Source organism: Epinephelus moara, chromosome 24 (assembly GCF_006386435.1).
Source record: "Epinephelus moara isolate mb chromosome 24, YSFRI_EMoa_1.0, whole genome shotgun sequence".
NCBI classification, from domain to species: Eukaryota; Metazoa; Chordata; class Actinopteri; order Perciformes; family Serranidae; genus Epinephelus; species Epinephelus moara.
In genome coordinates, this window is record NC_065529.1 from 35,436,771 (window position 1) to 35,460,162 (window position 23,392).

General features: G+C 41.3%; 1 protein-coding gene across 1 annotated transcript in view; it reads right to left on the bottom strand.

Moving 5' to 3' along the window:
• The window catches only part of necab3 (N-terminal EF-hand calcium binding protein 3), a 77,114-nt gene that overhangs the window by 8,965 nt on the left and 44,757 nt on the right, over positions 1–23,392 (bottom strand). Inside the window, exons 6-11 of the mRNA XM_050037239.1 lie at positions 22,501–22,637; positions 16,608–16,729; positions 10,080–10,159; positions 8,109–8,162; positions 2,770–2,882; positions 1,059–1,136 (exon numbers count right to left, since the gene is read on the bottom strand). Coding sequence (XP_049893196.1) covers positions 1,059–1,136; positions 2,770–2,882; positions 8,109–8,162; positions 10,080–10,159; positions 16,608–16,729; positions 22,501–22,637 — 584 coding nt within the window. The remainder of the gene's footprint in view (positions 1–1,058; positions 1,137–2,769; positions 2,883–8,108; positions 8,163–10,079; positions 10,160–16,607; positions 16,730–22,500; positions 22,638–23,392) is intronic.

Genomic DNA, 23,392 nt, shown 5'->3' on the forward strand with positions numbered 1-23,392 from the left:
ACCAGTAGCCTACTTTTGTTGTGTTTGCTGATCCTCTATGGTACACAAATACAGTATAGCCTAGTATAATCACATATCGGAACAATGGGACGTCGGACTAATGGGATGTTGGACCAACCAACATTGTGACATCATATATGAATTAGGGATGGGCGTTTTAAGTTACTTCTGTATTTGAGAACATCCTTTAAATTATTACAGAGTACTCGAATATTTGCAAAAAAAAAAAAGAAGTCTAACTTAAGAACAGAAATGTAGAAATGTTAATTGGCCAACAACAGACAAAAGTGCATTTTGAAATTCATGTATTGAATAACTAGGCTCCAATTAGCCTATTAATCCATAATTTCAAAGTTAACATAAGAAAAAGTAGCAAACTTTCTGATGCTGCCATTACATACAGCACTGAAGGTCAGGTCAACGTCTGCCCTGGTTAGCATGAGCTAACACAGCAGCAGTGGCCAATTGGTATTATGTATGTTTTTAAATGTGTCTCCTATATTATTAAACCACACCCTGATCTGTGGAGAACAGTATTTCACTCCCATAAATGCTGAGTGTGTTTTATGGAAGTGACAAATAGACGTGATTCTAACATCCAACATGGAGCTGTTTAAGGCTCCCAACAAACTCACATCAACAAAAGAAAGGCTCAAGTCTGTCATCAAACTAGTTAGTAACTGTTAGGGAATGTTAGCTGTGTGACGCTAACAGTTACCATCAACTGTTTTATTTGACTAATCAAAAAATATAAACGTTCAGACTTGTCATTGAAAGTCTTTCATTTTTTTCAAACCACATTTCTACTTAACAAAAGAGGTCTGTGTAGATTCATACACTGATATGTGTACGACCATTTAAAACCATTTAAGATACTTCCGTGTGTGTGTATGTGTGTTTCAGTGTGTGTGTGCGAACTGAGAGATGGGCCATCTGTTCATCATCTTCACTGGTGGGGAACATTTCCATCAAAAAGTTAAGAGTGCCAAACAGTCTGCCAATATCTGACACACAACAACACACACACACACACACACACACACACACACCATACTGACCTCATCCAGGAGATGCGGTCTTGCCAGAACTCATACATTATGTAACACAACTTTCCCGGGAGCTTCTGAACGGACACACTGACAGCAGGGTGGAGAAGAAAAAAGGAGAGTGGGGCAAGAAGAGGATACAAAGTGAAAGAGAGTTTGCACTCAGTGAGGGTACATGACATGAAAAAGTTTCAATCTTTTGAGAGATTTCAGAACTAAGCAAGACAGCAGACGGCATAAAAGACAATTAAGCCTTAATTTCCATGAGATAAATTAAAGACAGTGTCACTTTGTGAGAATAATAAATTATTATTAAACGTGTTATTACTGAATTAATTTTCCAAAGTGGTCTCATCCTGACTCGTCATATTTTGACACCTGGGCAGAATCCGCCTGCATCACTACACTGGAGACAGCCTTTTGCATTGTATCTTGATGCAGAAGGGGTCTGTGATTAGGTTTAGGCAACAAAACTACTTGGTTAGGGTTAGGAAAAGATCATGGTTGTCGTTGGTGACATGAGCCGACTCATGGGGCAGAAAAATTACTTCAACACAGAAGTGCCAAAAACTGCAGGTCCTTGAATGGCCACTTGAGGCTGGCTCCTGATGTGAGTTGACCCCCATAGATCCCCATGTTAAAATGCCCAACTTTACACCAAAAATAAACATGTGCACAGCCTGGTATGCATGATTAAGGACAGAGCCACTTAAGCCCTGTTTCCACCAAACACTTTCAGTATGGTACCTTTGGAACCAAAAGTAACCCTTCAGACATGGTACCTAGACCCTAGCGTTTCCACTGCAAACAGTACTCTTAAATGTGGGCGGGGTTGTTGTCACTCACTGCTCCATCCAGCACTCAATGTATTTCCTCCTCTATCAGTCTGCACCTCACTTAAAACAAAACAGAACAAGCTGGTTACAGTGGTTACAAAACCAGCCACAACTCAGCCCTGACCGTCCGCTATTGACCAATCAACGGACTGTAGTGTTCACAGCTCCACCTTTTAGTACCAGATCTGTGTGCTAGGTACGCCAACAGAGGGGAAACCAAAACTGGAGACGGTACGGAACGGTTCCATTGGTACCATCCACAACTTTTCACAGTGGAAACAGAAAAAATGTTTACAGAATGAACTGAACTGTACCTGCTTGGTGGAAACAGGGCTTATGAGTGAAAGGCGAGGTGTAGTTACAGTCTATGAGTCAGATCCACCCCTCACTTCTCCACAGCTTCACCCTCTCGCCCAAACATGGTCACAGCCAAGTCCTCAAAGGGAGTCCACAAACCAGTGGGTGACATCCTGGTAGCTATGTTCAATTATTTTATACAGTCTATAATGATGCACAAGGGTTTACATTGGCGTTTGTTGAAAGCCTGATGTGTCATTATCGTAACACTGCCAAAGCAACTTATTTGGACACCTCGGGAGTGAGACTGGGCTAAATTTCCAGTCAAGCTGCTCACAGTTTGGGGTCACATAAAAGCTGCTAAAACATCTAAGATAGATGATAGATGATATAATGCTCGTGGGAATTTTCCATGAACACTACTTTTCCATCCTTTTCCCTCAGTTTACTCACGCAGCTTTGGCACCACTGACAATTCAAACCCCTGATTCAACACTGTCTCAATATTCAAAAAGCTACCTCTGCAGCAGAGCCTGACACAATGCTTAAAAAATATATTGCTTTTCCCGAAAACAAGCACAGACACTCACTGCAGGTTGTCAGAGTGGGCTGCGGTGGCATCGATGTAGCTCTTCAGGACTTTCCGGAAGTTGTCCAGATCTTCCTCGGTCACTGACATCTGCCTCTGAACCAGCAGGATGTTCTGTTGGCGAAGAGACAAGAAACAGAGAGTAAATGAAGGGACGACAAACTGTCTGCCCAGAGGAAGAACAGGTTTCTGTGCGTGTGTCTGAGGAGGCATCAAGCTCATACCCCTCCCTCCGAGGTCCAGGCATGTTTCCAGATATTGTCAACATGGATACTTTTAAAGCATTTGATGAGAGACTGATTATACTTTCCTGAGGGAACGTATCTCGCTGTCACCAACAACTGATGAGATATAAATACACAAATGGTACACCACTTGGTATTGCTCTCACTTAAGGCACTTTGTCAGTACATTCAGTTGTCAATATATCTGAAAGCCTGAGTGCAAACAGCTGCAGAAAGAAGGATGGAGACACTGACTGTAAAGTTAAGTGAGATTCAAGGACATTTCATAAATTTTAAGCCACGAAGACGCAGCAAAATGATTTCATAACAGTATACTGACGCTGTACCTGCACTGTAATAACTGTGTTGCCAAGACATCTCATCAGTGTCATCTGGGCTGTCATTTTTTCACGTAAGACACTGACAACAACAGCTGGCTCTCCCCTCTCAATTAAATCTGAACTTACAGTAAGTCAGTGTCGCAGGATGCTTTTCACACTTTGTTCGTCGAAGTCCGCCGGCGAAGTAACGACAGCACAGTCAACTAAATGTACCATGAAACTGTTCCGTAAAACACCCGCTTTCCATATCAATCCATGGACCTCCTGACAGAGGGAAAGAAAAGATACTTTGAAATCATATTTTCTTTCCCCTGCATCGATTGATGTGGCCAGCTAACGAGCAACATCCCCGCAGCTGTCATTGATTCAGTGTCCTCGTCAGGGAAACCGGGCTTGAACTTTAAGGTCCTCTGCCTGGTCTCACGATGCAGCACGTCTACCTGCTGCCTTCTTTACTTTCTCAACAACTCAATGCAAGAGTGAGTCACCGCGGCAACCAGTAAAAGTGAAACTCATCTTATGGCTTATCTTTTCCGAAGACTTGAATCTGCCTTGAAAGGTCGGTTCACCTTCGTGACAAAAAGACATATTTTGGGTGCCATGAAGGTTTAGTTTTGAGATATCAATCTCTGAAATATCCTGAGATTTTTGCGGCCACTTCAATACAGTGGAGGATGGAATTTAAATTATGATGCTCATAACATTTAAAAATGACATTTAAAAAGTGAGTAACACACAGTCCTTGCTGTGGAGCATTGTCATTGACCATCTTTCTGCCAAAAACAGAACCTGTGAAAAGTTTTTCAGTGTTTTGAAGAGCAAATTTATGTTCAGCTCAATTGTTTTGCAGTGGCAGGAACTTTATGAGGATACTTAAAACCTCAGCACATAAAATCAAAACAATCTACACAACCAGACTCCACTGCAGGTGAGTGAAAACATATGTAGCCCTGTGGATAAGCTTAGAGGGTATGATGCGTTTGGTTGTGTGTGATGGTATCTGTCTGTCTGCAGCTTATCTTGCAAACTACTGGACCGATCAGCCTAGTATTTTATATGCACATTTATGACTGTCTACTCAAGGATCTCTTGTGATTCATAATTGACCTTTCTCTAAACCCGCCCCTTTGTGATGGTCCGACAAGCTGTCAGAGTAAGCATGGAGCCTACACTGTAACTAACTGCACTCCCTGAAGAAATATTATCATATTTCTGTAAAGCTGAAACAGTGCTTCCAGAGAGAAGCAGACAGAGGGGTCTACAGTCTGTGTTTGAAGGATATATCCAGGATGTCAAACTGACTCAGCAGCAACAACAGGTTAAAAAGACAAAGATAGTTAGAAGCTAAAGCCGAACTATAGGCTACAGATCACAGTGTAAAAGTGAACCACCACATCACTGCTGATCGCCACACAAGACAATGAATATATGAAGTTTCCCTGCTTCCCTTCACTGGTTCCTGTACAGCAGGGTCGGTCTTTGTTTCACTGTTATAATCATTAAAAAGCAAAAGCAGCATGTGTATACATTCAGTAGGCTATATCTTCAGTAGCTAGCTAGCTAACCCTACACTTTTCAGGGTTTGATTTTGGAAACGTGTATCTTTTTCCAACCTCTCCAGGTAACGAGTATCATTAATACACGACGTGCCCCAGACACAACATTTAGCTCCAAATCCACAAAACCAGCCTGAAAATGAAGGAAATCTGAAACGATAGCATCAGAGTCAATGGAGCACAGCTGTGTTGTTGTCGCACCCTGGCCTGAGCTACGTTATGATTGGTCAGTCTGTGTTTGGGGGCAGGAGCGAAGGGTCAATTGTTGAAAAACCTGTTTTATTGATTGTTTTATATCGTCATTGACAGCTGACTTCTCACTCCTCTTAACCAACCGCTAGGGGCCGCAGGTCTTCCCGAAACTGGTTCGGCTAAAAACAACAAGCAACACCATCTGTTGCAGGCCACATTTTGGCCTTCATCGTGGCTTAAAAACTGACATCCACTGAAAGTTTTAATCTCATTTTGAACTGGAGCATCAACAAAGTTATTCCATACCTGATATGTTACGATCCACTAAAGTTAGATACGATAAATGATACATTTATTCTGCTATCTTTGCTGCCATCTTGACTGTAAGGGAGTCGGAAGGGGAAATTCCACCGGCCACAGCCTTCTAGCGACCTGGTTTTATTTCATCCTCCTCACTGTATCACACCACACTGGGAGTGTTTCAGAAGCCGAGAGTTTTGCCTGCCTGATTTTGTAGACCTGTAGAGTCTACTTCAGTATTGCTTGCTTTGTACTGCAGGGTATCACTTTAAAAGGGTTATTCTAAACTCCTTAAAGAAATGGAGAAAGAGAAACACTTTCTACCATTCTCCTTTTTTCTACCAGTATGAAAACATGCAAAAACATTCACTTCACTGTTGCTGTTATAAGCACTTTGATATAACTGTCACCATAGCTACTCCTAACAAAACACTCTCACCTGTCTGTGTGTGTGTTTCACACCATTTCTACCTCTCAAGTGCATGAGTCAGTAACGTCTTTTGTCCATGTGTGAACACGTCAAATATACTCACATCAACTTTTATTTACTCTCTCCTGTTGAGGAGAACCCTGTAAACGTCAGCTGGCCCTTGTGTGCTTCCTGCTGAACACTTTTTCACCTTGAGGTTTGTCGTGTATTGATTTTCATAGCTGGAATAAGCTTGAATGGGTAGAGCCTTGCCCCCAAAAACCAGACATTAGAATTGCAGGTACAGGAGGTTGTGGTATCATTTGGTGTGAGGATGGAACAGGTGCGCTGCTTGACATTTAGAAGGGGGACAGCGAGCAAACAGGATGAGTAAAATGCATTTTGTGGAGAGAATAATTGCTGAGCGCAGGTGGAAAAGAGTCTAAATTATATTTTGTCAGCTTTTTGGAAGATACTAGAACTACTGGAGGTGTACACAATCAGGAGTAAAAAGAGGAGTAGCAGGGGGTGTTAATGGAGCAGAGTCACAAGTCAAATACGTAGAGGGGACTCATGCTGGCAGTGGTGAAATGCTCTGCATAAAGTAATCTAGTCTAGACAGAGTAGCAGCGACTCAACTGTGCACTTCTTCTATTTTATGTTGATGTATGCAAAATTAATGTAACATGAAAAAGAGCTGAGTGTGGCTCCGTTTAAAAGAACAAAATGTGAAAACATTGTTTTAATCAGCAATCATCCACTAAACGTCTTTCTTAGTTTGTACTCCACTTGATTTGCACAGTGAGGAGCAATCATCGTAATCAAGCCGCTGCACAGTCTGACATAAGAGAGTTGTTCTATATAATAACTCTGCTGCGCGGTAGCTCCAGGCAGAGACGTGTCACATTTCAACATTGCAATGCAGAGGCCTCACTGCACAGTTCGACCTTGAGTGTTTGATTGCTGTGAGATGCTGTCTGTAAAATGTTAGTTTGGTTTATATGGAGTGGTTTCTGTGCAAACCAGTCCTTGTTTCTTGTGTGTGTGTGTGTGTGTGTGTGTGTGTGTGTGTGTGTGTGTGTGTGTGTGTGTGTGGCAATGCAACATTAACAATCTTGGAAAAAATCAACTTAAAAGTTTGTGTTGTAATGATCAAGCTTTTACATCTTGCTTTAATAACACCCTGTGTGTAGCAGCTTGTGATGCAATCCATGCACCACTTCAGTAAAATGCTTGTTTTTCATCTTACCTCTAGTGCTATTTAACAATCTAGATTGTTTTGGTGTGAGTTGCAGAGAGTTGGAGATATCAGCCGTAGAGATGTCGGCCCTCTCTCTGATATAATGGATTTAGATGGCACTCTGCTCTGAAAGACTCAACAGCAATGTCTCTTTCCAGAAATCATGACCCGGTTACTCAAGATAATCCTGTCATGTTTCATTAACAGATAGGAAGGAGGGCTAAAGCTATCTTTTCCAACAGCTCCCACCGCTTATTCTCCAACTTTCAGTTTTTGCCGTCTGGCTCTCGGCTCAGATTTCCCCCGATAAGAGTAACAGATAGAAGCACTCTTTCAGCCCTACTGCCATTTCTCTTTTGAATGCAGGGCAGAGGCAAGAGTCGAACTTTTGGCTGGTTGTTACTCTTGTTATGATCATGTGATGAGTGATGGTGATGATGTTGATGATGATGATGGTTGTTGTTGTTGTTGATGACCACTGTTGTTTCAGATCACTGCATTTGGTTCTCAGTGATTGTTGAGTATTTATAGTCTTATGTGTCCTCTTGTGTCTTTTTATGTGTGTTTTTACTTGCTGTGCAACTAATTGCCCTCTAGGGACAATAAAGTCGAAGATAAACCACAGACCTTGTTGTGAGCAGTTTCATGTAGGAACTATTTTCTTTCTACCGAACTTCACCCGCCAAGAGACGCTTGCATCTATTCATGGACGAGAGGCTTGTGCCCAGCGGGAGATGTAAACATAAATTGCATCCTCCTTGGCTGAGCTGTAACATTAGCCAGCTCAGTGGTGCTAGGTGAGCTTGCAGAGGATGCCCGCTTCCTTCTGCGCAGTGATACAGTTGGTGGGTGTACTTTATTTAAAGTTTTCTAAATGTATTTTCAAGTCAAATGCCATCTATTATACTGGGGAGAAGGCAGACATCTCCACAGCTGATATCTCCAACACTTGGCAACTCACACCAAAACAATCTAGACTGATAAACAGCACTACAGGTAAGAGGGAAAATGTGTATTTTAGATTTGGGGGTGAACTGTTTCTGTAAAAAGTAAAATGCTTGTATCAGTGCTGACTTACAGACTTGTATGTGCTGGCCAGTGTGTCCTCTTTCAGTGGCTCCAACTTGGGACCCTGAAACAAGAAGGTATCAAGTATTAGAAGAAGCTTTCAGGTCTGGTAAACATGCGGATAAGAAATGTCATTGATGATCATCATTGATCAACATACTCAACATAAGTCAGTACAAAAATATTTTTTACAGCATTTTGGTAACATGAGAGCAAATAAGTGCTGATGGTTTGAGCATATCTACACCCTATCTGCAGTCATTTGCACCTATGGGAGTATGCACCCATTTGAAGGCTGCAGGGACAAATGGGTGCATAAAAATTGGCAAAGTAAATGTTGCTGTAATAAAGGTTCTGTTGCTCTGCTGTTACATGATATCTGGCTTTATGTGTGTGTGATTTGACATTTTTCAGACACTGTTGTGTGAAACAAATTCCCTACAGGGCTATAAAGGTTACATCCATTTATTCAATAATGCCATTGTGTTTCTTATAGCTATAACTGTAATAGCAGAGCAAAGAAATGAGCCGTAGCCACACTCCAGAGAGTAGATTAAAATTGTATTTTTAAAGAAAAACAAGTGATAACATGTTCATCGCAACTGATTTTTTTTCTCCAAACATATCCGTGGGCTTTTTACAGCATATAGTCTATAAGTGTATGATGCTATGAATAATGAAATACAGTGTAGGTAGTAAAACAGAATGAGGTATCCATCTTAAAGGTTGTGGTTCTGGTGCGTGTTTGTGTGTGTGTGTACACGGGGAACATAACCTTTGAGGCAGAAAACTCATTCTGTTACATCTGAGAGAGCAGAGTACGGGGAGAGAGATGGACAGAAGGTGTATGTGTGATGGTGGTGGCATTGAAGTGTGGGGATGGATATTGCACTCCGAACATCCTGCAGGTTATGAATTGTTTTGATATTGCGCTCAGAGTCCCTCCAGGTCGGGAAAAACTGATGGCCAGAGAGAGACAAATGCTCTGAGAGAGGCTGAAAGGAGTGGATGGATGAACATCAAAAGATTGGAATAACAGGAGTTAATAAAGAAAAGAACAGACGGAGAGAGAATGAGATGAGAAGGAGACGTGGCAGGAGAGTGTAAAGGGGATTTGAGATGTGGTGGTGAGAACAGGTCATAGGACACGGGATGAGAAATGAGAGGTGGCGAGGTGATTGCTTTGTGTCTGACAGAAACACAGATCTGTAGAAGTCCTCTTAGAAAACCATCATTTTGTACATGATGTGAATGCACCCTTTGCTCTTTCTTATCTCCCCAAATGCGCGAAGACATGCTCTAAATTATGCTGTCAGTGAATAAATTCAATAGAAATGTACAACATAATAGAGAGTTTATAAGATGTTAATGACTGTAAAAACACACAAAAGGTCCATTTGCAGGCTGTCATCACAACTAAAACCATTCAAGCCCCAAGATGACGCCTTGTCCCAGACATAATGATCAAAACAGAACATTTAACTATTCAAGTAAGTCCACGTGTCCTAAGTAGTCTTTCGATCATATGAATGCAGCCTCACAGGTGTTAAGATCTGCACAGCTTGCAGAGCTGCAGTGTGTACTTCTCATTATTCTTAACACATTAATATTCTATGCGCCAAAATATTTGAAAAGCTAATGCATTAGGCGATACTATTTTGCATATTCCCCGCATAATTTGTCACAATTTATTTAATAATGAATATGTTTTTTAAAAGGAGGTGGCAGGTCTGTGACAGCAAAACAAATAGCCCACGCACAGCTTTTGTTATTTCCTATTAAATTGATTCCATTACCTGTTCGGCAAAGTTAATACATTTCATGTTGATGGTAGATAGTATTCAGTGGAAAAATATGCATTCATCTAATCTATGGGGGCTGAGAGGGTCAAAAATATAAAAGCTCTGCGCTCGTGTTTTCTTAACCTTTCAGATTCAATTTTTATTCCACTTGAAAATATACATAAACAAGAGTTTCATACCTGACACTCCAGTTTATCCAGCAGCTGCTGCAGCCTGTTGATCTGAGAGCACCAGTTCTCTCCATCTTCCACGCACACACCTGGAGACGACAGTTAATCATCAGAATGACCCAAAACAATGTAAATCTGTGTCCCAGTTCCATTGTGCATTACTCAGTCATGGATGTGTTAAGAGAACTGGATACAGTGTTGGATGTGAGGCCCTCTTCATCCCTATGGAAGTTGCTCAATGGCAAATTAAAGGAGCTATATGTAAGAAATCTAAAGCAAATAGTCGTAAAATCCTCCTAATATGTCACAGAGACTAAGGAATAATGTTCATAAAACATACTGATCTCAACGCCAACAATAGTACAGCCAGAATATTCGCATTTAAACATTTCATCATGATGTTTCAATCATGTTTATGTTTTGAATTTGTGTTTTGGCCTGTTGCGCCACCCACCACCGTCTACCAGTCACGCAGTCAGTAGAGTCTCAGCATCAGTTACAGTTACGACTGAGCTACAGCAGCATGGCAAGCAGCATTAGCAGTGTCCCGGTACATAGCATTAGCAGCCGGCTCCTCCTCAGCTGTATCCCGGCAGCAGCATTAGCAGTGTCCCGGTACATAGCATTAGCAGTCTCCTCAGCTGTATCCCGGCAGCAGCGTTAGCAGAAGCACAAGCCGGACTTGCTCGAACAGTCCGCTGGAAAACGGAAGATCAAGGATGCGGCAATGCTGCCCTGCCACGGTCAAACAAATCAGTCTCCAGCGTGCCGCTGTCCAGCAACCTCGAATCTGTAGGGGAGGGGGGGCGGACACGACTCGCGGCAGTATTTTGAATTTGAGTGCAGTAACCGTTTTGGCCACATTCTTACATACAGCGCCTTTAAGCCAGTAAAGCTCAATTTCAGCCGTACGAAATTACCCAGATCTTTCACACCTTGGGGCCCAAAGAGCAAGCACACAAGAGACTTAGGCCCTGATCACACAGAGACAGTTTTAGCAGCTGGAGACACCATTTTGTAAATTGCTTTCAATGAGAATTAAGCTTTTTGCTTGTGGTTTTTGAGTTGCGACATGCCTGGCTTCTCAAGTTGAAAAAACTTTAACTCAGAGTGGAAACACACCCCACGTCATCTCTTTTTTCCCCATTTTTTTCCCCATTGTCCAACTGGATGATTTGAGAGGCGGGCCTTCTGCGGTGGTCACAACAACAAGTTAACAGTTGGCAGACAATTGAGGAGAAACTGGTTGTAGCGGATGCTGGATACCGAGAGCTATACAGCCCGACGACACACAGCAGGTTGTCCAACTGCCCCTGAGTCATCGTAAAATATGCCTGGAAAAGGCCATCATTGATGCAAAGCTCCTGGACCAACTGGTGGTACTCCCTGTGATCCACCCTCTTTATTAGGGTCTCATGTACCCACACAGATCTCCGTTTCCCTGTGCCCAACAAACTATTTACTGACAGCGTCTCACCCTCAACCGCGGATTACTGTGAAAAACAAAAATGGTAGACTGATTACACAGGAAGGTTAGTGTTAGGACATGGTAGGGTGGTTGCCTGGCAAAAATTAAAAGCTGCAGCAAGTGTTGCTCAGACAGTGCAGTGCACCTCATGTTTTGCAACCTACAAAATGCCCTCTGTGTGATCAGGGCTTTACAGCGGTTGAGCAGCTACCTTCTGGTTTAGCACTTCACTAACCTGAATGGAGACAAGAATGATGTAATTGTGTGGCTCTTCTAGACTTTTGAAATGTTATCAGACCAAATGGATCAAATCTTGATGGTGAAACGAGTCATTTCGTGGAGGCTGGGATGCTCAAAAAAATTGTATCCGCTGATTTACAGATGTCTTTTTCACAATGTCTTTTTGGACCAATGGCATCACACAACGGACCCAAACAGTGTAATTTCACTTTTGGTCACTATGCTGAATTGCCCGCAAAGCCCAAAACTGTTTCTGGGGGCTTGCACTCAGCCCGCTCTCACCAAAAAACCAACCACATAGGTTGTCTGTGCAAGCAGCTCATTAGAGCTCATACTTACATTTATTGTAAGGCAACATCTTCTAGTGGCTATAGTAGTAAAGTTCACTTACTGTTGTACAAATATCAAAGAATCACAGATAGGTTGGGTGGGTCAAACAAACATGGGGCTTTCACCCAGGAGACGAGTGTTTGTTTCCCAAAATCAGTGTTGATTTCTTTTAATAACAATGGAGCCAATCATGCTAGTATGTGTAGCATGCTACACTAGTGACGTATGTGACATTGCATTGTGGGTAAAAGTACTTATTTAATGTCAAACACCATGACGTTTTTTCTACACCTAACTACATGCTTTTGTTGATAAACTTAACCGGGTGTTTTAGCAGAGGAACTGCGACCATTTAACTGGAAATATAACGTCACGTAAGTCGTTTACGAAATCAGCGGAATTCGACCTATGCTGTCGTTGAAGTATGAGAGAGTGTTGGTATTACTACTCCTGATTTTGTTTGAGGAAAGCAACAGTCTGTTTTTATAGTATTGATATATACTGCAGAGTTGGAAGACAGCTGAGAGTTTCCTCTCTGTGTTTAATCATTTCATGGGTGTCAACAGACCCAATTCAGTCATGACCAAACAGATGGTATCATCAGCTGACAAGGGCAAAGACACAGAGGGCAATGCAGAAGTGGGTTTATGTGAAAATGGCTCCCTGTAGAAACGGCTTTAAAAAAAGAACATGTCACATACCAGTATATCTATTCCTATTTCAAAAAAATCAAAGGATTCAGTGGAAATAATTATTGCAAAATAATATAGAATCATTCACCTATATGGCGATTACTGTTTCATTAAAATCAGGTTTAGACTTCTTATTATGTGTACAATCAGAAATCCAACTCTTGATGTAGTGCAATGACAGATCCTTTTTAAGCTTTCTGACTGCTAGGGATCATTCATTTTCCTTGTGGGATAATATATCTGATGTTCAGTCTATCAATACAGTGAAGAAGAAAATAAATGAGGCTCAACATAAAACAACGGTCTCTAGAAAATGTCAATATGATCTGTGTAGGAGAAAAAGAAGCCCTCAGAGAGAGCTTATAGCAGCTCTAATTATGCACAATATACTTGTGATGACAGTGATGGGAATAGTCCATGTGTACACCACTGAACACGATACCCCCAAAAGACCACAATAAAACGTACATTTCATTATTGATGTGCTTTGTTGGGAATGTCAAACTAATTATCATGATGTCTGGAATGTTGATTTATAGTATGGTGTAATTTGTCCAAGTAGGCTGATGTTGATACAACGCTGCACACACTGACAAACCTAATAGTGTTTATCCCTTTGTGCCATGGAGCTTTGTTCTGCCGTGCAGACCTTAACGTCATTTTGGTCTAAAATGACATTTTGTCCTTTGTGGAACAATAAAGAACTGCTGTGTGATGTGGACAAATATCCTGTGTCTCCTATGTTGGGTTTTGTTGAAAACAGTGGGTTATGTTTCCCATAAGTACAAAAAGTTTTTTGGCTTTGATTTGTTGCACTTAAAGTGCTTTGTTTACTCATGCATAAAGTTACCGTTTTAGGTGTTGCAACATGCAATGTTAAAAGTCAGGAAAAATAATACTGCAAGGTTTTGTTTTAATTCAATACAAAGATTAATTTAACCAATTTGGTCCTAATGATGTGATTTGATAATATGCCATCAAAAGATAATTATGGTAAAGTGGTTTTAAAAAGCTCAAGGAACTGATTGATTTCTTCTTATTCCTATTATATTAAATTAAGTGGATAGTTTCATTTCATTTCAGTGTCACTGTAATCAACAACAAAGTGAGAGATAAAATGACAGTTACTGACTTTTGCTTTGGCTAGACATCTTATTCTGTTGCATATAATGCAAAGGCACAGGACCTTGAATTAAGTATGAGGGTCAGTGGTCAAGTTTGAGCTCAAGATTTTTTTATAAAGAAATTAAAAAAATAAATAAAAAAAATGCCACATTTTCAATATTATGCCTACAATTCATTTGGACACAAAAAATAAAATAAGATAAAATAAAAATGTGTCATTTTTTTCCTCTACACTCTGGTGAGTTAAGATCTTTTGCCTTTGTAGGACAGTACTGTTGTCTAAAAAGTATTAATCCAACTGAAATCACCTTAAGTCTTTTCTTTATGTTGTCAAAATAATGTCTACTTGATTTTAAATATATTATGAATAGTTTTTATTGTCAAAAACAAAATCTTAGAAATGTTCCTTTCCATCTCAGCCTGCTGGAGGGTTGCGTCAGTGTCCAAATGGGAGCGAAACAAACTTCTGTTTCCTGACTAGGCTAAATGCCATGGACAAACACATCAGCATCTCAGGTACGTTTACATGCTGTTTAAAGGAATACTTCAATATATGCATTTTTGCTAAGAGGTTTCTGGTCTCAGACAAGAACGAGTAGTGTGCCAGTGCTGCTTATTTATCTATTTTAGATATCAAGGTTTCAGCAAAAATGCATGTGTTTGAAGTACTGAGCATACAACTGGGTGAATATGACTTAGATTATACTGCGCAGGTTGTGTGAGAGTATTTGATATAGTTTTGTTGTTATTAAATGTGAACCCTTGTAACTTCAATTCATAGGCATTTTTTTTTTATCTTTGTTCACTGTAGAGGCATACAAGGGAAAAAAAGTTTTCTTCAAGTAACTGATGAACAAATTATCAGTTGGGGTGAGATTTTCCTTTAACGTGCCGCAGCTGAGCAGCTAATGAGCTATCCAGCCTGCAAACTGATGTCAGCAGTGCACCTCTCCTCGGTGAATGTTTGGTTGGAGGCTCCCTCAACAAGCTCAGCTGCAGGACAAGATGTGTGTCTATGTTTGTGAGTCAGATAAGAAGGAGACATTAGCAGGAAAGCTGGTGTGGGTTGCTCAAAGTCTGTGACTCTTGTGTTGTGTAGGCTGCTGTCTGGTCAGTGTGACCGTCTGCTCTCTGCCTATGATAGAACGCAGACGTCACCGCTTGACACAAGGTTTGATTGGCTGGTTCAAAATGGGAAAGTGTCTGTCAGTTTAATGGAAATGTTGGGACACAACACAGAACAAGTGATTTACAGAGCAGATACGTAGCAGATAAAAAAAGCAATTTAACTTCAGTCGGAGTTTAAAAACACATCAATGAAACACATAATTGCACTGAGAAATGTTTCTGCATTGTGATGAAAATGTGCATGATAGTTTGTTTTGAGTCAGTCGCACATAAACCATCCTGCTGTCACAGATTCTCACTAGAAAATAGTCTGCAGCAGATGCACTGTTTATTCCTGTTTGAGGAATGATTGCTGAAAACTACTATATATATATACAAATGTATGCGTGGGTGGATTATGAGACAATGGGCCCCTGGGCACAGATATGCAAAGGGCCCTGCCACCTCTCCTACACAGGAGCAAGACACACAGACTTTGAGGTGTTTTTTAGTATCTTTGTAGTTCTTTGTAGTTGTAATCATGTATCTTTCTGTGGTTTTGTGTCTCTTTGTTGTAGAGCTGCCCCCAATAGTCGAGCAAACGTTAGTCGACCAGAAAGGTCATTAGTCGGCAAGATTTCATTGGTCGCTTAGTCGCGAAAAACAAAAACAAAAACAAAAAAAGCTTCTGAAACTCTATTAGGAGCTGCGCCTTGTCAAAATCAATCANAATGTATGCGTGGGTGGATTATGAGACAATGGGCCCCTGGGCACAGATATGCAAAGGGCCCTTAGTCGCGAAAAACAAAAACAAAAACAAAAAAAGCTTCTGAAACTCTATTAGGAGCTGCGCCTTGTCAAAATCAATCAAAACCTATATGACTGAACCATGTGGGAATTTATTTTGAAAGGACAGACACAGGAAGTGGCCACGCTCAGCAGTCAGACAGGAGTCACGTTAAATTCAACAGGCTAGTTAATAACATGTCGGGCAGGAAGTCCAAAGTGTGGGATCATTTTNTAGTACAGTTTGGTATTTCTCTGTAATGTAGCACAGTGTTAACAATGTTACTCATACTATTCTTTCTCACACCTTCAACTCAAACCATTGTGTTGCCCTGCCCAAAATATATCATTTAATAATGAAATTAATATCATAAACATGCAGGCGACTAGTCGACTAATGGCCCTAAATGACGACTATTGGTCGACTAGGAAAATTCTTAGTGGGGAGCAGCCCTACTTTGTGGTCAGTTTGAGTCTCTTCATGGTCGTTATGTGTTAATTTAAGTTATATTTTACATGAGAAGGCCTTGCTTTGGTCCCCTGGGCCTGTGCTCAGTGGGCCCTCCAGTTATACATCCAAAGATTACATCTTCTTTAAGAACCAATCGACTTAGGGTTGAAAGAAACAAATCGAGTAAAGAAGTGTGAGAGTACCGAGAGATTAATTAGTACATTGTTAGGTTTGGTCTTTGATTAAGCGTAAAACATAAGGGAATATGTTGAGTTTTGGTTTCATGGGATTTATGCAGAATAAAAATGATTTAACATAAAATAGGATTTTCCTCTTACCTGTGGACAGGATGCGAGAGCAGGGATCTGACGGGGACATGCACAGGTTATTATGGATCCTGCGACCACACCGCCTGCCATTCCCCTGTACTGCTGTCAGCTCCGGTGCCTTTGCCTCTCTCCTGCCATGACAGCAGTGGAGACCCAGGGAGACAAACATCAGAGAGAAAGACAGCAACTGTCAGAGGGATGTGGGGAAAAAAAATAAAACAGAAATTGAAGATATGGCAGACAGAGGTAGCCACACGGGGGAATGAGGAAGAGGAAATGGAATTAAACTACAGGAGGACAAGGAGAAGACTTGGAGACAGGGTGCAAGAGGAAGACAGAGAGAAGCAGGGAGAGAGCAAAGGAAGCATGAATTAATAATTGATTCAAATCAGAAACTGAGATAGGTTAATGTGTGAGAGAGAAGGAGAGATGGGGAGTGAAGTCAACGGTGTGAGACACAAGAACCAGAGATAAACAGCAAGTGTCCAGAATAGAGGTGAAAACATTTAGAGAGGGGCCGGATACACACCAGTGCTTATTAACCCACACACTGGGTGTTAAGAAGGATGGCCCCATGTGTGCGCACACACACACACACACACGCACACACACACACACTCTTACACCTCTNCGCTGGGTGTTAAGAAGGATGGCCCCATGTGTGCGCACACACACACACGCACACACACACACTCTTACACCTCTATCTTTGTGAGGACCCTCACTGACATGATGCATTCCTTGGCCCCTTACTGCTCGTTTCCACTTACATATGTGTATGGAGACGAGGCATTCATTCATTCATTCATTCATTCATTCATTCATTCATTCCTATTGGAATCTCTGTGATATCCGATGTGCCTGCGAAACTCCTCCCCTCTGTAATAATTCAGTCCGGAATTTGCCTCAAGTACGTTGAAAAAAATTGATCTTTTGCGGTGGATTTCGTTGAGACTGTATGACAGTGTGCTACCTTAGCTAACAGGCTGCTAACTGGCTAACAGGCTATTTTCTTCAATTCAGTTGCCTGTGCTGGTGAGTTTGTATGATTAAAAAATACTTGTTTATCTAGTTTTAACAGTAATGAGTAATGTTATTAAGCTAAAATATGGTTACACATTATATACAGTCAGATTGTCATTATGACTCATTCAGCCCTTCATACGTCTTTGTACTGAAATATTTCACAAAACATGGCGCACACCTGGCAGGCCAACATATTAATTTATTTGTTGCCATGCAATATACATCCTGTTTCTATCACGGTAATGTTCCAAGCGCATATTCCAAACTACTGGATGGCAAAAATCTGACAAAATTAGCCTCTCTCCCACGACCACAGGTAGTTTCTATCAGGTTTCTATCCACCCATAAAGAAATGCACTTCCTTGTGTTGGACACTAGAGGCATCATTTGTATATTTATAGATCTATGGACACCAGTCACATACATAAGTGGAAACAAGGCTTGAGCTGGGATCGCCTACATTTAGGTGTCTGAGTGAGCAGCTGGCAGCTGATAGTGCTAGCAGCGCAAAGAGTGCTAACAACGGTAACAGTGTTGGAAATGAGGCGTTACCATAACCTTAACCATCACAAGTACATACCTAACCCCAACCTCTACCCTAACACTAGACTAAACCTTATTTTAACCTAAAGCTTAAAACCAAGTCAACTTTCAAAAAGCTCTTTAAAAGATGTCAGGATTGGGCAAACCGTCCTCACTTTCCAAAAACGTCCTCACTTGTTTGGGTCCTCACTATGTATCAAGTACAAGAACACACACACACCACCTCTGTGGTAAATGGAAAGCGATTCCCGTCTGTACATGCAAAGTGTCAAGGGCAGGACATCAAGCACTTTGTGTGGCTATGTGTGACACTAGAGACACAACCAACACCCTCTCAATGTGTGTGTGTGTGTGTGTGTGTGTGTGTGTGTGTGTGTGTGTGTGCATGCTGTGACTTCACTCGTGTGTGCCTCTGTGTCTCTAAACGCACATTATTTGTTCTTGTTAGTGTGTGTGTCTCTCTCTCTCTCTTCCCTTTTGTTGTGTCTCTGTGTGTGCATGTTATTATGTGTGTGTGTCTGTCTGTGTGTGCAGCTTCACACTGACAGCGCAGAGGGAGCGCATTGCTAGGAGGTTCTCATGCTGAGAACAGCCTGGAGCCCAAAGGCCACTGCAACAGCCATAAATCCACTGCAGGGAAGCAGAGGAGAGAGAAATAAGCTGTTTGTTGCCAACTCAATATGTCTCTAATTCAGCCCCTCCCACTGCTCACACACTCTGTCTTTCTCTTTTCAAAATCTATACCTGTTTGCACAATCTTAACAGTTATTCACACCCTAAAAGATCCTCATCATGTCCTTTTGTACGACGCCCCCTCTCTTTCTCCTTTTTTTCCATTTATCTCAGACATTCTGCGCTATTCATTTAATTTTTGTATTCGTTTTTCTTTGCTTTCTCGTCCTCCGTGACACACTTGTTCTGTATTTCAATGCCACCCATATCATCCTTTCTCCTTCTACCCCCCCCCCCCCCCCCCTTTGCCTCCCCCAGTCCCCTCTCAATAATTCACCTTGGCTATAATCACTCCATTATTTCCAATAATACCAGTGTGGCACCCAGAGGGGAGAGAGGAGAGCTCTGCTGAGCCCCGACACACGCAGTGTAACAGACAGCCTCAGCTGTGCTACCAAATTGGGTAGCCAGGGAAAGTGGGGGAAGCATCCTTGTTATTTAAATCGTCAACAGTCGGTTGAAAGAGTTTGAAAGCCATTTGTCATGATATTGACCTGTGGTGAGATAGATTTATACTCATTAAACGTCCTGGATGGATTGTCTCTCTGAGCATCTTCTGCATTGACTTTCTTTAATAGGTGATGCATCAAAGAAATGCAGGAGCCTATCTCAAGACTCTCAATGAACTACAATGTCTCAAGGAAGGTAGAAAGTACAGGATTTTCCATTGCAAAAAATAGCAATCATTTTACCATTTTAAACGGTGACCCTAGCTCAGTGATTCACCAAATCCCAAACTGGTGGCAGCAATTTGAATCTGTTTTTATTCCATGAGCTACATTTACATTTAATGAAAGCGTTAGGCTCTCTGACAGAAATACTGAGTTTCAAGCTGTCTGCCTATTACTGAGGTGACTGTTTGAATTACTGTGAGAATGTAGCAGATCCAAAGTTCTGTGTTGAAAGACACACTCTGAAGAAACGCCTCTGAAGTAGCAATGATTAATGGGATTTTCTTACTGCTTATACAGATGCTGTCTCCACTGACAATTTTCATTTTTAACAGCAGAGAGGTCACGCAGCTCTGCATCATACTGTAGGGATGCTTTCTGCAGCAGTTTGGAAAATATGTAGAAGAATAAAGGGCACAACATATTAAGTATAGTATTGTGCTGTGCTATGGATGGCTGTGCTCAAAAGTAATTGGAACTAATTGACAGTTCTCTCCGTCAGACATCAGCCTGATTAACAACAAATGACTCGCAGGGTTTTTTTTGGTCTTTGCCTCCAAATTTCAGCCTACACACTAGTGTTTCCCAGGCTAGTGGGGTAATGAATATTATAATACAATATGGTGCAATATATAGTACAGCATAGTGCAACACCTGGTAAAGGAAATGTCATTCTAGTGCAGGGGTGCCATTTTTCGTTTCCATTGTTCTCATGTATCTAGACATTGTGTTCTGTCTTATAGGGGTGCAAAAAAAATATTGATACACTTGAGTATCACAATATTATATTTTGCAATACTGAACTGATTTTCAAAAACACTTAGTTTTTCATAAATAGTACGAAGATTTGTGGCAATTTTCTGTTGTGTTTAAGCCCCTGTCTGCTACATCCTCCAGTGTTTTAACCTATCTTCCGCCCTCTCACTCTTGAAACAGAAAGAACACAGGGTTATGAAACATGCAGAGTCAAAATGGGCGCACCGCTAGCACTGATAGTTTTCAAAAAAATTGATTATAAATGATCACAATATATCCCCTTGCTTACAGTATTGCGATATATTGAATTGTCATCCCTGTATCCTGGCACATATCATATCACCAGATTCGTGCCAACAGTGTGCTGATGATTTTGCAGGCCAACCTGGATGTTAAAACCGCCCTGGTTCCCTCGACAAAAAGCCAATAGGATATTTCCATTTGACTTTGATTTTTGCATAAAACAAGCTTTGTCGCAAGCAGAAGTTTATGACACTTATGTTTTGTTCAGCGAGATCATCTTCACAAATTGACGCCACTTTTGTAAATGCAATAACTAGAAGCAAAAAGCATTCGCTATAAACAAACCACACCACGGTCACATGATTTCAACGTCACCACCATAATTAAGCTGTTAATATGTGTTCGGCATGATGACGCTCTGTCGTCTCATTTAGCCACTTGTCAGCATACGCCTCTTGCAAAAAATGTTAAGGCTTCAAAATTCACGCTCGAGAACATGAGAGTCTCTTAACTTTGTGTTAGCCACAGACATGTTTTCAGGGATCTCACAAACAAAAAAATTCAAAAAAACAATTAACTTCGAGACGAGGGAACCCTAAGTGCTAAAATGCTAACTCATTTCATTTTAGAACTCCTTCCTGCACCACTCTATACACAGCCCTAATGTCTAATGTAACATACAGAGTGGCACTTCCTCTACCAAGTCCATTGTGCTCTATGGTTCAAGAAGTCTTCATTGAGTTAAGGTGGAAAACTAAGAGAATAGTGAGTTTAAACTTAAGAAATGATTGATTTAAACTGTATACTTAAACAGGATGACCTTTGCTGAGGTGCTGCGACAAGACAGAGGAACAGGGCACACTGAATAATTTCATAACTCTGGTATCTCACTTTCAACAGGTCAAACAGTAATATTCAGGTGGATTATGATGAAGAGGAGGAGGATGTGGACCTCACACAGAATGTGGAGACAGAGGGAGGACAGCTTGACCAAATGAAAGACAGGAAGGGAGTGGTGATAGCGGCTGGATGCAGTGAGACATTCTGATACAGTATTTTTGGCATACTGCATGTGAAATACTTTTTTTTTTCTGGCATACTGCGTAGTATTGTAATATGGGTGTTGAAATGCACCACTTTTGTCGCAGTACAAGCAGTGTTGCCAACTCTTTTGCAATGAAAGTAGCTAGCACTAGCTCCAAAAGTTGCTGAAAGTCATCGGATGACATCATACACTAAATTACGTATCAGTGATGTAATTATACATTAATGGAAGTATTACAACTTAACCGCATCCGTTTTAAAAGAAAAACCCTCAACAAAACATTTGAATGGAATCGAAGCTCTGGCACTTTTACTATTAGTGCACCACTTCCTCGTGCTTCCAATCCAGAGAGGGAGAGCGTCAGTGTAACCATAGAAGCTCACTACGATCAAACCCTCACCTACTGCACAGCACAAGGGAAGAGAGGAGGAGAGACCCCACTCTAATGGCAGAAGAGCCTTGAACTGTCATAACTCTGAGCGTCATGAATGGAAATGAATTTATATATTTCTCCCCTTTCCTAATGGTCTGAATAAGTTGCTAAATTTGTTATTAGTCGCTTCTTAGAAATAAAGTTGCTACGAAGGTCTGACAAGTCATTAAATCTAGCGAGGAATTGGCCAAGTTGGCAACACTAATTAGGCTACAGGAAACTTGCACTACTTCCTGGTTTGGCACTGAATGTAGAAATATTTTGTCCTGACACAATTGTAACCTTGAGATCTGCCAGCAATCAGAACATTGCCAGCGAACTTGAGGAATTCTCTTTATTTCACTAATGCATTTCATTCCGGTGAGTAAGTATTGCTCAAGGCCACAGTATAGATGGTGTCTTGGAATCTGTACAAGTAACACAGTATAGACTGTGTCATATTGCAGTACTGACGGGGCAGGGCTGCTTTGTTCCTCCACAGCCTCCATGGCACACTGCAGGGACCTCTGTAGAGACAGCAGTTGACTGGACGTCTCTCTTAGCATAAACCTGGTGACGAACTGGCCCAACACACTGGAACCCTGGTACTCCTGAGAGACAAGAGAGTGACACACAGAAGGAGAGGTTACAGCACACAATGCCCAGAGCAACAAGACAGTAAAAGCATCTCAGAGACAAGACAGACCACAGTGATGGAGGGAGAGATGTTTTGATAGCTCCTCCAAAACATCAACAGGCACTTGTGAAATGTGTGACAGCAGCAGTTATATGGGCTAATTAATTCTCTGAACACATGCATTATTCAGAACCGCATATCCAAATTCCAAGGTGGAAGAAGTTTAATAGGAGACATAATTGCTGCTCGAGTCCCCAAACACGAACGTGATTACGCACTCTCAGAGGGGCCTTATTCTCTCAATGTGCTAATGAACTAACAGTGCAGCAGCTCTTTGTCCAAACTTATAATAACAAGTAGCCTCCACTGAAAATGCATCATGGGATTAGCAGTCCATAGCACTCCATGACAGACCACAGCTGCTAACTAGCGATTGCACAATCCTCCATGGATTTCCCCCACTCCAACAGCTTTAAAGAAGAGCCAGAACAGAGGAACAAGTTGATCTAATTAAGACAGGATGCATAATTATTCAGCACACATCTCCTCTCCTCTCCTCCTTTAACAAGCAGTGCTGTTTTTTGTTTTATTGGAATTCAAATCCCTGATTCGGGGTTGTTATCCTAAAAAAAAGTCCTGAGGCAGTTTTTAAAAATCTTGTCAACCGCAATAAATAATGACTGGGGAGCAACATTTTAGGCTTCTTTGGGGTTTTTGTTACACACACTG